Below are 14,762 nucleotides of genomic sequence, written 5' to 3'. Positions count from 1 at the left end.
AAAAACACACACTCAATGTTTGCCCTTAATACAAAAGCACTCCATTCAGACTCTAAACCATCCAAAGCACTTTTGTTGTAAGGCACCTGTCTTCATAATGTGTTACCAATCTCTGTGCACACACACAGCCATTGACGGGCATTTGCTGGGTTGAAGAGTACGCATGTAGACATCGAAGACAAAAAATACACATTATTTAGCCTGCAGCTTCAGTACAATAGAGTCTTTATGCAATATGACCATGTAACTGAAATGTAAGAAAGAAATACTGAAATTCAGCGGCAAACATTGAATCGCTGTGAGAAACTTTGGGGGGGGGGGGGGCGGGACCCTCTGGTTTGAAGCAGGTGTGGAAAATGCAGTAGAAACATGGTAGAGTAGGAATGTAAAATACAGTCTAAAACTCTAATAATAAGCACAGTTAGATTCTTGAATCTCCATCAACAGTTTTGCAGTCTGGATTGCAGTACGCTGAGCAAGATCCAGGCCGCCAACTGCTACATGGGTTTCCCTAGCAGTAATCTCAAAAATATTCTATCCTCGAGGAAAACTCAGTCAGGATACAGCAATGACGAATATGTGACTGACAGTATTGTGACAGCCCACTGAGAACACCAGTTCCTGTCTGTCTGTCCGTCTGTCTGTAATACAGTAATTAAGTAGTTTTAGCTCCACTGCCAGCACCTTGGTATCTTCATGCCCTTCATTAGATTGGGCACACTCCAGCTTTTGTCCGCATTGCGTATTTAGACACGCATGAAACACAATTTATCAAGTGCAACTGAAGGGGGGGGGGGTCAAAGGAAATTCAACTTCCCCTGTTAGACAGAGTAGGTGGTGCCACATGAACAAGTTAATAATGCCAAGCATGTTACCTGATACGGGAGTGTTTCTGTATGTGTAATGTAAGCCTTGTTTCCAGCTGGCCTTAAGTTGACTCCCCACCAAGAATACACATACAATAATTATTTATTTCAAACATAATGTCTTGCACCAGCTGGAACAATTAAACAAATAACATTGCAGTTGTAGTGATGTCTAATATTTCCGAAAGCTTGAATGCTTGCGTGTGAAATTTGAAGCTGACACTTAACATTCAGATTACAAGCAACATCTCTGAGTTTTCATCGCCCTGCAATTGGCTGGCAACCTGTTCAGGATGTCCCCTGTCTACTGACCGAAGACAGGTGTGATAGGCTCCAGCATGCCCCACGACCCCTGTGAGGATAAGCGGATCAGAAAATGGACTGATGGGTGGATTTTCTCTGAGGGGGAAATTTGCACATTTCTTTTTTGACCAGTCATACCAGATACTTTGTGTGGCAAGAACAAATTGTGCTTTTTTTTCTAAACGCCAACTTGTTCATTAAATTGTGTAAATGTTATTTATTCCTCTTAATTTCCATAATTTTGAAGTGGATTGAGTCTGGTGAATTCCCACGTCAGAAATACATGTCCCTCCACTGCTTATTTACTGCTAATCCGTTTTTTCCTCACATTGTTTCCATTTGTAGCCGTAAAAAGTATTACGAGATTCGATTCGTGTCACAAGTTACGTCGAAGAACACAAGTGTCGTGCCGACGTGAGCTTCTGCGCCATGACGTGTTTCAAACCACGTGGTTTTGTTATTGGAGGAAGTGAAAATGGCGGCTCAGTCTTTTCTCTCCGAGTCGGCTCTTGGCTGGTCTATTTTCACCTTTATACTTTTGGTGAGCATTTGTTAACTTGTTTCATTGTACCACAATTTATCACAGTGAAAGAAACATTGCCTGACACCGTTTTGCGACCTCTTGATTTGTCACGTTCGTGTGTTTTCGAGCCACCGTGGCTAACGTTTACTAACAATACTACTGTCGCTTGGATTTGATATAGTCAACGTTTGTCATCATTCCCCAAGCAACGGTTGTTATTTTATGTTAGACAGTCTACTACCTGTACATTCATATTCAAGTAAGTGAGTAATGGAACGGTGGCCATTTGTTTCAACATTGCAACCAGAATATTGCATATTGCGCATTTAAAAAAATGTAATCGTTGATCATAGTTTACATGCATATTGCATTTTTAACACGTATGTACACTCATGATTACAAACCCACCATCAAAACCTAAACATCTATTGCTCTAATAATGCAAGGAGGCTATGTGATGGAGTCAGTCAGTGATATGTATTTGTTGTAAAGTTAACATTCAATTAGCGTAAATGTCATAGCTATTGCACCTGTATTTGGTAATTTGAATGTTTAAAACCCCCAAAGAATTTCAGTACAAAAATAATAACATGAAAAATAAGTCTGAGCATTACACATTTTGAGTTGTTCAATATCAACATTATTAAAAGAAAAAACGAAACCTAAAACTTTTAGTTATTTTGAGTCTCAGACAAATTGGTATCGATTCGGTGGAATGGTCCATCGACTATAAATATATTCATATATAGAACCACATATAACATACACATTCAATGTATGCAAGCCTGTATTTTCCATATTCATTTTAGAAAAATCTGAACTCGGTATCGGTAGATACTTAAAATCAAAGACTCAAATTTGGACTTGGCTAACAAGGAAGTATGATCGGGACATCCCTAATAATTTCTGAGGTTGATGGCTAACAAGGAAGTATGATCGGGACATCCCTAATAATTTCTGAGGTTGAATTTGTCGTATGTAGAGATACCCATACCAACTTTGGTGACGATTGATTGCATTTTTCTGACATTAAACAACATTAGGTTTTGCTCTATAGTGAGCGTCTATCCAGAGAAAACGGCTTAGCATCTATAAAATCCAAAATATTGGAGTTATCATTCTGGTGTTTTCAGAGGTTAAAGTGGGCATGAGTCGATTAATGGCAATTTTATGTCATTAAGTGATGTTAAGCGATTTTTTTACACATCCGTTCAGTGCTTGACACTGTACCGTAATGAGCACTTTGTGCTCAAGTGACTGCCTTTAAAGTAGCTCAGCAGGTTTAATGCATAATTAGCCACGACTATTGGATTAGCCAGAAACAGTCTGGCTGTCAAAAACGTTGCTGCACTTTCTTACAACACTACTAAGTGGCTTCTACTTCAACACCACCACAGGTTGATCTGATTTGGATGCAAAGCTAGCATCATCACCTGGAAAAACCAAACAAAACAAAACAAGCAAGAGGGCTTAAAGCTGCTTGTCTTTTAATTGATCCTGTCAATAAGTGGCAGCCCTTTATCTGAAGAGACGAGTGTTAGAAGTCTCCTTGCTTCCTACTGCATGTGTGCCTTGAATTTGACCTTGTCATTTGAGAATTTTTCCATTCCACTACCTTGTTTGTATCAGTAGTGTTTTCAAATTCAACAACAAAATGGTGATAGCAACTACAACCAAGCAAGATTGATCCTGCTTCCCCCAGTCAAAGTGTATTTTGTTTAACAGTGCTATTTTTGGGCATCATTGGATTGACAGGTGACTTTTTAAAATTATTTAACATTAAAATGTTGAGCAATACAATTTTTTTCCGAACCAAATTGCTCTAGCTTAATGCAAATGTATAATGTGAAATGCCATAGATGCGTTGATGCAAATTAGCATGCTTGTTTTGTGAATTCTAAACTTTCAAATAACTGCTAATTTAACACATGGAGCAGCCACACATGCAGCTATAACATGCCCCATTAGCCACATGTGTAGACAGTATTTATTCTTTTTTTGGGAGTGACAACTTTTATTGGTGATTGCTTTGGGACCTTTTGTGCCCCTTCTTTTTCTTGCCCCAGGGTTGACACTTAAGTTTTCCGTCTTCAAGACCATGGAGAACTTGAATATTTTTGGGGAGTTGTGGTGTTATGAGGGGCTTTTATTCTGTGTGGCCGAACCCCCCCCCAACAAATAACTAAAGTTCAGTAATATTCATGGTTGTATTTGGTTGTCTTTGTGATTTTATAGCAATGTCTTTGGAGAATTTTCTTTTCTAAGTCTTGCTTTTCAAAAAGAAAAAAACATCTCTTCTGTTATGCTGCATGTCTTTGAGCACTGCAGCACAACATGCTGAAAATCAAAATTTGGACTTGCCTGTACTGTGTGTGTGTGTGCACGCATGTATGTGTGTTTGTGTGTGTAAAAATGCTTAAGAGGATCCGGCCAAAATTCACAACATAGCAGCGCTGTAGGTAATCTGCGATATAGCACAGTCTCAAGTACCTGTATTACATTTTGTCATATGTTTGGGTTGGTTAGGGTGAGAGAGCACACTTGTCATCTAGCCATCCATTTTCTGTGGTCTTCATTTGAGTCATGGATCAGCTGCAACCTATCCCAAATGAGAGGCAAAGTGCACTCTGGACTGGTCACCAGTCAATCTCACTGATGACCAATTTATAGTCATTAATATACATGCAGGATTTTGGGACGTGGGAGGAAGCTGGAGTACTCTGAGAAAACCCATGCAATCCCGGCAGACATAAACATAAATTGAGATAGAATAGCCACATTTTCATTATGTTGCTGAAGATAGCATAAGATTACAACTGAATTAATTATCGACAAGAGAAAGAAAACACCCAAACAAATCAAAAATTTTAAACCAGTGATTCAATCTTTTTTTTTTCCCCCAATAAAATGTTGTTCCAGTCTCTGTCCCAAGTCTGCATAAATGAGAGGGTTGCATGAGGATGTGCAAGAACTGGAGAAAAAAAATGTCTTGAATGTTAATCTTATGTTCCATGTGTTTGCATTATTAAATGTGACGAGTCACATCCATGTTGAATGCTGCATGAATTAATGTATATTTGATGTTGTTTTTAAGGTCATCCTTGCTTTTTGCTGGGTCTACATCCGCAAATTTCAAAGTCGCCAGGAGAGTGAAGTTGTTTCAACCATCACGGCAATATGCGCACTGGCTATTGCGCTAATAACTTCTGCACTTCTTCCTGTGGATATATTCCTTGTCTCCTTCATGAAGTACCCAAATGGCACTTATAAGGTTTGTATCTGTTATCAGCTCTGCTAATAGCCTCGCTAAATTGTATCAAAGAAATTGGGTTTCCTCAGGCACCTTTTAAATAGTTTGTAATTTTCTTTCAGAACTAAGCAATATGGATTGTTTGTCTAGTCTTAAAGCTTAATTCATTTCTTGGCTCATGAATTCTGTTAGACTTGTATGTGTTTGAAGACAGTGTTTGTTGCTCTGTGTGGGCTAGGAGAAACTCATATTGTTGGGCTGTGTTTGCATTGATTGCACACCAAGCACTACGTTTTGTTTTGTGATGAAATTAAAATATGAAGTCCGCATTTTCAGTTGGGATTGGCCATTTTTTTTAATGATGGGAAAAAATCAGTGCAACAATACTGAGAATCAGGCAGCGTTACAGAATCTGGGAAAATCACACGCACACAAAAAAATGACTGGACAACTGCAAACATTGGATCAATGTGAGCCTGACTTCGAAAATAGGCCCATCAATTGGCGTGTATACAATTGCACGTATACTCAAATATCATGGCCATTGTGAGTAACAGTGATTTAAGTTTCTTGTGTTTAATCAGATAGTTAGGTAGATCAGAAAGAGCATGGAAACTCTGAACAGGAAGGCCAGAACGAGGATCGAACCCTCGACCGCTGCACTGTGAGATCGACATGCTAACCACTGGCCCACCTTTCCGTGCAGATCAGATTTTAATAAATATACTGTACATTTACTTGAAGAATGAATAACCTGTCTGAAACTTAAGTTACACCGCCTGTCGTTACCTTTGTTCAGGATTTTTATTTTATTATTATTTTTTCAAGTACAGTTCATGATATTCTTACTCACCATGGCCGCATTTATCTTATGTTTATCGGTAATAATATTTTGGTCATTAGGCACTGTAAGAGGATTGATTGTGTTGTAGGTTTGGTCTGTCATCACTCTTAGAAACAACGGTGGTGATTTACTAAAGATTTGCTTGGCGAAAAAATAGGTGCGAACATGATTGCTCTCGCAAACAGATGTGGATACTCATCTACTGACAGGGCGCGCCTCCCAGGATTGCATATGCTCTAAATTGATGTGCAGATAGATCATTTTGTGCATTTTGGCCGGAGTATAAGCAAATTCAATCATTTAGCATGTGCAGTGTGATTAATCAAACCGAAGACATTTTGTAATGGCTGATTTGGGGTCTTCAACACTGTGTATGAAAGGGAGATGCAAAATGGCACTTTCTGTGTAGCCATAATTATGGAAGAGCAATAGCAAAGTGAGAGCGGACGGGTCGAACGCATCTTTTCCGCTCGAGTAAACATTTTTGAAATGCCAGAAAAAAACATTATCGTGATATCTTCTTTTCAGCAATGCAATTTTGGAGGTTTTGAATGATTTAAGGGCTTACTTGGAGCCAGTCGCATACGACAAAACTCCTTTCAGCGATGTATTTCTTCACATCATTTGTGGGTCATTTGTCTGGTGGTGTCCTGTCCCAGACAGATTTTCAAGTGTCCTGTCACAACTTTGAAATGCATGTTATGCAAAATGGGTATGAGTTAAAAAAAGTTAAAAAAAAAAACAAACAAAAAGAGAAACATGGCTTTTATGCGGTTGCTGGATTCAAAATGATCAGAGTGTCACATTTCTGGAACAGATGAATATGCTTGTCTTCCATCAACACTTCCAATTCCATTACTTTGAGCTTCATATTGGGTTCTTGGATTCTCTTGCAAATGTTACATGCATCAGCGCGACCATCTTAATCACAAGATGCTATTTTGACTATGACGTTTTTCTATCACTTTTACACCTGTTGAGTTTAGCGCATATAATCTATTAGAGTGAACTTTCAATTAAGTACCTGCCATTTGGCATCATCGTAAAATATTGCAATCTTAATAAATCATGTGCAGCTCACTGTCCGACAGAGTGCAGATTGTTTGAGCGAACAAGCAATTTGGTGCATGTTATTTGGGAATTTAGTATCAAACCCAATGTTGACTAATTAATTTATTTAAAATGTCTTCTTACGTATATGGCAATTGAGAACAGATTGTCATTTGCAAAGCAGACCTGTCACATGTGTCACATTTAGGGACACACCACAATGAAAATTGCCCGAAACCAAAAATAGCATATGAGGAACACCAGGCCGAAAGCCGAACCACCAAAAGACATTACAAAATCTTGCTAGCTCATTTTCTGCACTTTGCCAGTTTTTTCCTAGTTTAGGAATGTGTGGATACATTTCTATTTACACAAGACTAGCATTGTCAGTCAGATCTATTAAATATTGCTTTAATTCCACTCATGACGTACTGTATAACCATCGGTAAATCTCTGGATAAAAAAATCTTAATTTTAAAACTACAATAAACATTTGAAAATTTGTACAGAAAAAAAATCTGAGTGAAATGCCTCCTTTTAGAAAAAAATATATAATCTGCCAATGTAACGCAACAAATGTAGAAAATTAGGAAGTAAGGCTAAACAAGAAGGCTAGACATGTTTTTTAATAGTTGCCATGCAGCTACAAAAAAAAATGTCAAAAATAAACAGTCTTGAGTTGTTCAAATGCATAGTAAGGAACAAACATCACTGTAATGAAGTAAGAACACCTTTTCTACGTCACATGTAAAGTGGCGAAACATGGAAAACAGCTGTTCCGTTGTCACTCAAGATGCTTGATCATGTGTTCATCAAGTGACCGTTCGGTCGCGGGTACGCACGTACCTACGAAGTGTCAGCTCTCTGGTTCCTTCCGAGAGATATGCATGCTTTCACAACCGCCGGTCAGGCAGTCCACGGCGGCCATGGCAGCCCTCTCGCCCTGGGCTTGTGGGCGACTGCCGCGGCGAGGACATTTTACACTCATTTACTCACCACCCACTTCCATTCACTTCAGCGTCCCGTTGACATCTGCGAGATTCATCGTGGGTAGGCACGGCGGCTATCCCTGTCCGGTTACCAACTGAGATTTTGCATTAGTGAGCCCACAGAGTGCTTCATCACAACAAAACAGTGGACTTTTTGGCCAAACAGTTTTGGTGCATCTCTAGGTTTTTTTTTAAGTTGGATTTACTTTAAATGATATCTTTTTCATGATTGTCATGCCGGTTTTTCCTCAACATCTAGGAATGGGCTGTCAACAATGAGACAAGAGCCCAGATTGAAGATACTGTCCTTTATGGCTATTATGGTGAGTACTTTCCCTTATCCTTTCACTTTGATATATTACATGTGTGGTTAAAAATGTAGCCGTTGATTAAATTTCCAATTAAGAGTTTATTTCTGTCATCACAATATTTTTCCCATCGTGACTTGAGACTGTATATCCTTTATTTTGATTGTGAGAGCTGTGGTCCATCATCCATTCATGCATAAATCTTATCTACCAGTAGTTTGACTCTGGGCCTCTTACGTTTCTTTTCGTTCCTACAATGTTGACCTCCTTACACCCCTAAAGATTGTGTGCATCATCACCTCATCACCTCATCAAGCACAATTGCCAAGCCAAGGACTCCGCTTGTGACAAATGCGAACATAAAAACAGTGATTTTACATGACACAACCGTTCATTCCAGCAATAGCTTTTAAACACCACGAGACAGAGGGTCGCTCTGCAGACACCGTCCTGTTGCCTCTACAATATACAGGATGAGTCAGGCGGCCCTCAAGGAGTGAGCACTTTTCCCTTTGTTTTAGTTTTATTATAACAGTTGTTAACTCACTGCCCCTCCACTTACATGACCTTTAGGAATGTTAAATTAACACTTAAAACATCACCTGTAAAGTAAAAAAAAAAGGCTTTATCAGAGAAAAAGTTTGAACCTGGAATAAATTCTCTTGTTTACCGTCATTCACTTCCATTGCACTGTGCATAACATATCCCGCATGAGGTTCCAAAAAATACCTGAAAGAACACAGCCCCCAAAAGAGCCCACAATGTTTATAATAAGACTATTTGTCCATGATTACAATAAGAGGGCCCAAATCCAGACTGTTTTGCTTATCACTCTCGAACATAAAACTGTAGTGGCGCTGAAATGTCTCCGTGATTGGCTTGCGTGTTTGGCTTTGAGTCTGCTGTCTCTGATGACAGCAAATTCAGCCATTCCAGAGACACTATCACACATTTTCCAACAGCTGCTAGCCTAAAGTGCCTCCAAGCAACACTGTTATGCACCGTCTGTTAAGAAATGACAAGCTGTCTCCTTGCTTCGACAGCTCAATCCAATGAACTACTTCCACTGGTTATATGACAATAAACTTTCAAAGCGGCTTTCAAAGACTGTTTTCAGTGCGTGTTAGTTCAGCCTTTAAGGGACTGTAATCAGTTGTCCACCGGATATAAAAAATTGATTGAATATCTGGTTTAGATTAAACATAACTTCAAATATAAACTTTCTTCAGATCAGACACAAGACATGAATAATTCAGTTGGTTTCATCACGAAGGATGTATTGCGTCAGTGTTTTAATTCAATTGTTGGACAAACTGTCTGTAAAACAAGTTTATGGAGGAGCAGTTAAATTTGTCGTGCATCAAGGGATGCAATTTTGTGCTTTAACAATTTGCAGTATTTGACCCTGAATCGCTGTGTGACAGTTAATTCAAAGACATTACGTCTAGTTTGGCTCAGTGCTTCTTTCTATGTGCCCTGCAACACTGTCGATCCTAAACTGGATTCAGACGATATTGGTCATTTTCGATTATGTTTTCCTGCAATGTGGTCATGACAGCAGAAAGAAAATCTGAAGGGACAGATTGGACCCCTGTCAGTGTGAGCCCGACATCATCCAAATATGCTCTTGAGGCTGCGTACAGCCCAACTCGTACACCAGTCCAAACAACACACCCACGGTGAATGAAGTTTAGGATGGATTCAGTTTCTTGTTTTTACGTTTGACCGGATGATCAGAATACATGTATGCTTATACATGAAGATGTCGCAATTTCGGCGCAAACATTTAATAATTTTTCAATCTGCAAGTGTGCTTCCAGCTTGGAAATATTAAGCCATCGAGTCACTGTTATTGTGCCTTTTTCCAGACATTTACAATGATCCAGCCCATTTTGAGGCCTGTTAAGATTTACATTTATATTCTTTTGGCAATCCAATGTCTTATCTGGAGTGATCTACCTTCATATCTCCTGCCAATGGGCACCCATATTCGATAAGAGGACTTTGCTGGCTGACACTGTGCAAATACAACAATTTTATGTCTGATGCCCGTTTCAACTCATTGTTCAAACATTTCACTTTTCTATTTACCAGTAGGTGGAGACCAAGCTCCATGTGTGTTGGATGCAGAGCTCAAACCTTTTCAAGTTCACTTTCCTTAAAACTGAATACATGATTTAGTGTGTTAAAGAAGAAATGTCACCTGTCTAGTGTTCTTTTTACAATTACATTGTTAATCAAAATAACTCTGATCTGTTTATGCTTCCTCTGGAGAAAATGCATTTTATTTTAATTATGCAATGGTTTTGCACAATGCAATTTGACAGGTATGACAGACTGTTTATGTGACTAATCTTTTCACAGAATGCACATATGGAGAGAAAAAAAACAAAACAAAAAACAGAACAATGTAAGGAAAAACCACAGTCAAATCTGACAAAAGTAGTAATTTGGCTCAACAGAAGTATTTGTTATCATTATTATGTTAAGAAAAATCGTAAGAAGCAGACAGGTACCGGTAACAACCATTTTTGTCCATGTGTTTACGTCATTTCAACATTTATGGATAAATACCATCTATATTACATGTCATAACCGCTACATTGGAAACCTGAGAAAGCGAATGAATGACTTTTATCAAAAAAGCCACTTGGTTTCCAAGCTCAAATCGCTTTTGTGATCTTTGATGAACCCCCGGCTTTGAGAGCAAGTCTAGTCATTCATTCTCGCCGCTCGGTCCGTTCATACATTTCTTTCGACAGTTTACTACTTCAAAGCATTGGTGTAGAAGAACCATAAGCAACAGGGCAAAATACCCCTGGGCCCTCTAAATAAATCATTGGATTTCTCTCTCCTTTTTAATGCCATTTGCAGGAGAGGAGCCAGAGAGGATGCCATCCTCTTGGAAATGTCTATGTGTGTGCATATATGTGTGTGCGGAAAAAAAATATATATATCCATATATATGTATGTACACTATATACTATATATATATATATATATATATATATATATATATATATATATATATATATATATATGGATATAAATGGAGCAAGAGTGACGGCGGGCGTTTTGTTGGGGTTTTTTTTATTGGTCAGTGTCGAAGAACAAATTGTGGAGTCTCTTAGGAGATGACACGCGATGTGGAAAAACAAACAAAAAAATGCTGACATGCCAGAATTGCTGTGTCATGGGCATGAGGCGTAAGCTAAATATTAGCTGGCCATTTACATTTGTGTTTACCTACTGTTTTAGTTCCAGTTAGGCTTATTGGCTCAATGTTTACATACTCAAACTTGAATTTAGGCAGCACAGGAAGGTCGAAAATACGGTGCACACAATCATATCTGTTCCGTGAATCCAAAGGTGTTGGATCATATTTGAATTGCATCCTCCTTTGCACTCCATTATTTTAAGACACATATTGCAATGAACAGAAGAAAGGTTTTTTTTTTTCAATTTTGATTTCCTGCAAGTTGTGTCTACAACTTGCAAACGTAATGCTTGCACACACTTCCAGCCTACTTATTCAAGGTGTGTGTTGTTGGACAGTCTTTGTTCGTGTTTGGCGGCTTCCAGCACAGAGCGCAACACTGCCGACCGATCTTTGTCGCCCGCCGGGCCCGTGCTGAGCTACCGCACCTTGGCCCTGGTGTTGGGGAGGGGCTACGTGCCACGTGCGCACATTTTCTCTTGTTCCTTCTTTGTTTCTGCTTCTTCTAAACGAATCCGGGAGAACTGGTTGCATTTAATTCTTGGTTATTAATTCCCAACTCAATTAAGTACTGACATTGTGTTCAGGTTTTATCCATTCTTTGAAACCTTTAGTGACTGTAAATGTCCAAAGTGTCATCTACACGGAGTTTTCATCTCTCATTGAACATAGAAACGAGCGATGAGTGTTAAGATAGCAGAAATGGTTATTTTTCGGTTCTTTAATCATTCGGTCGATTAATCTGTTATCATTATCTTATTCTGCCAAATATCGGAGAAAAAAAATCAGCGGGCTCTAACACACATTTCCCTACCTTATGATCAGCTGCCTCAGGGTTTCAGACAAACAATTTTTTGCTTGGTGCGCAGTGGTTTTAGAACCAATTTTGCTGTCACTTTTACTATAGCTTTGTACCAACCATAACCTGAAGAAGTATCGAGCCTCTGTCATGTGGTTTCGTCATACAATACTGAGCAGTTTAAACTATATTCTCAGTTTGATGAGGCCCCTGAGACAGGTACTAATGGGCTGTTTAAAACCGTCCAGCCCTCGCTCATACAGTTTTATCCACAAGGTATCTCCCTGGTGTTAAGCAGAGAGGCAAGTTCTTGTCATACTGCCATACCTCTCAGCAAGAACCTGAAAAGACAGATATTTTCATCAGTCTCTTGAGTCCTTTGTCAGGGAGCATCTCAGAGAGAAATGTCTGCTGGCTTTGAATTCAAATGTAATATATTTCACCTGCGAGCGATGGACGAGAGTCTAGGTTCTAATACCCTTGTGGACAGCCATGGTAGGGTGAGGACAACGGTCTAATGTTTCTCATTAAGCCTTCTACAGCTCTGCGAGGGATTCTGCAGCTATCAATGATATATTTCATGGCACACATTCAAGACTGTTTTCACACTGCATCCTCATTACGCACAGGCTATTATGCCTACATACGTTATATGTGACATTGAAGAAAATGTGTCTTTTTCTTTTCATTCTCTGCATGTAAAATGCAACACACCATGCAAAACATGGGGAACTTGTAATCGAGAACATTCAATGATATTGTCCTCTGCTCTGTCAAAAAGGGATAATAAATGTGCTGAACTTTTATCCCCAGCCATTTGTTCCGACCCTGTGGAAGATAATCTTGGAGAGTAACAAATGATGTATGGTAATGCAGTGTGACCCGTTCTCTCAGTATGTTAATATTCATGGTGTTATGACTAATTTGACCCATTGCCTTAACACACAATCGTATGCCAGTGACTGTGTACTATAGCATCGCTTTCACTTATTGGCTCTTGACATCACCCTAAAACCATTTTATCTCATTATAATGAGTGTAAATAGATACCTTAGTGGAGAAATAAGGATATATTTATTGAAAATAAGTTTAAGTTTGGTTTCCTTGTTGATAGTGGTGGGACAACACAAAATCTCAAATTTTAGGTCCATCAAAATAGCGCTTTGGGAGCTATGGACCACCAAATTTGGGCATTTTCAGCAAAAAGGGGCGCGGCCTCCTTCCTTTGAACCTTTGTATCTCAGGAACTACCTGGTCCATCTCCACAAGACAGGTAGTATTGGAAAGGGAATTCAACAACGAATCGTTTAGAATATTGGTGCATATTTTTAGTACCTTGACCATTTGACCTTGAAATTTGGATTCACATGAACATTTCAAAAAATGTTTCCTCAAAAGCAGTTTAGTGTCGTCGGTCACTGAAGCCTTGCTGCTGAAATACTTTTTTTGGTCATAGATGCATAGATGCAAGTTATTTTATTTACCGTATGGGAGCTGTCATTTTCTTTCAATGGGGAATTGTAACAATAATTATTACAAAATATTTTCACCATAAAATGTTCAATGTTCATTCGCATCAGTATTACAACAGTCAATCTGTCAATTAAATGTCATCATTAATTTTGATAAAACTTGGTATATTGTTAAACATTTTTATTCAGATTTTTTAGGGTTCTCTTTTTGTTTGAATAGTGATAAAAGCTGTCTTAAGGACGTCCCTAAAAAGTTAATAAGTCATGTTCGAGCACTTCCTATTATCTTTTGACATTTATATTTTAATAACCTGATTGAGATGAAAGAATGTATTAGTGTATGCTTGTGGAAACATAGAAAAGGTGAAATATATTCTCCACAAATAATTGCCGCATACTCACTGGTGCCTTAATCTGTCATGGGAAAAAAAATCATTGCAACTGGATTTCCTGAGTACATCTTATCATTTTTTCAAGCTTCCATGAGGCGAGTCATATTTATTGATGATGAATTATCACCTGAGAAATACAGTATACCGGAAATACTCAAATACAAGGCACTTTAAAAAAAAATTTTTTTTGGGGGGGGGGATTACTGAGAAATTGAGTTTGAGCATTTTTGCTGTTTTTCGTGTTGACAATGGTCAGAGGGATGAACGAGACTAATTCTGGATCTTAATGTCTGTCCACAGCACTTTACTCCATCATCCTCTTGTGTGTGTTTCTATGGATTCCTTTCGTTTATTTTTACTATGAAGAAAGAGATGATGACAATGTCAACAGATGCTCGGTAAACACTTCACTTTTCTTATGTCTTTGCAGTTGTGACTTATCGTATTGTTAAGTCGTGTTCCTTAACACTTGTGGGAGGATATTATGGAATGTCAACACGGATCTAAAGATTTCCTGATTTAAAAGAAAAAAAAGGACATTTTGCATTATAATGCGGGTCGTGAGGTAGAATAGAACAAGGAGAACAACAACGGTCTTTAGTCATAAGGACAGTATTCGGATGAAATTACATGTTGAATTTATTTGCACTGAATTGAACGGCTCTGCTGTAGACTGACAAAGTGAATGTCTAGACATATACAAACAAGATACACCATGAAAAAACAGCAATCTACACAGATACACCCAC

The 14,762-nt window shown here is 38.6% G+C and overlaps 1 protein-coding gene across 1 annotated transcript in view; it reads left to right on the top strand.

Annotated features, from left to right (window-relative positions):
• Nucleotides 1-1,544: 1,544 nt before the first annotated feature.
• Nucleotides 1,545-14,762, top strand: part of lmbrd1 (LMBR1 domain containing 1) — a 39,005-nt gene continuing 25,787 nt past the window's right edge. Inside the window, exons 1-4 of the mRNA XM_052080572.1 lie at nucleotides 1,545-1,710; nucleotides 4,787-4,963; nucleotides 8,085-8,148; nucleotides 14,314-14,411. Of these exons, the coding sequence (XP_051936532.1) occupies nucleotides 1,645-1,710; nucleotides 4,787-4,963; nucleotides 8,085-8,148; nucleotides 14,314-14,411 (405 nt within the window). The 5' untranslated portion in view covers nucleotides 1,545-1,644. The remainder of the gene's footprint in view (nucleotides 1,711-4,786; nucleotides 4,964-8,084; nucleotides 8,149-14,313; nucleotides 14,412-14,762) is intronic.

The sequence above is a fragment of the Hippocampus zosterae genome, chromosome 11 (genome assembly GCF_025434085.1).
Source record: "Hippocampus zosterae strain Florida chromosome 11, ASM2543408v3, whole genome shotgun sequence".
Lineage (NCBI taxonomy): Eukaryota > Metazoa > Chordata > Actinopteri > Syngnathiformes > Syngnathidae > Hippocampus > Hippocampus zosterae.
Note: the sequence above shows the minus strand (reverse complement) of the source record. Positions and strands in the feature narration are given on the sequence as shown.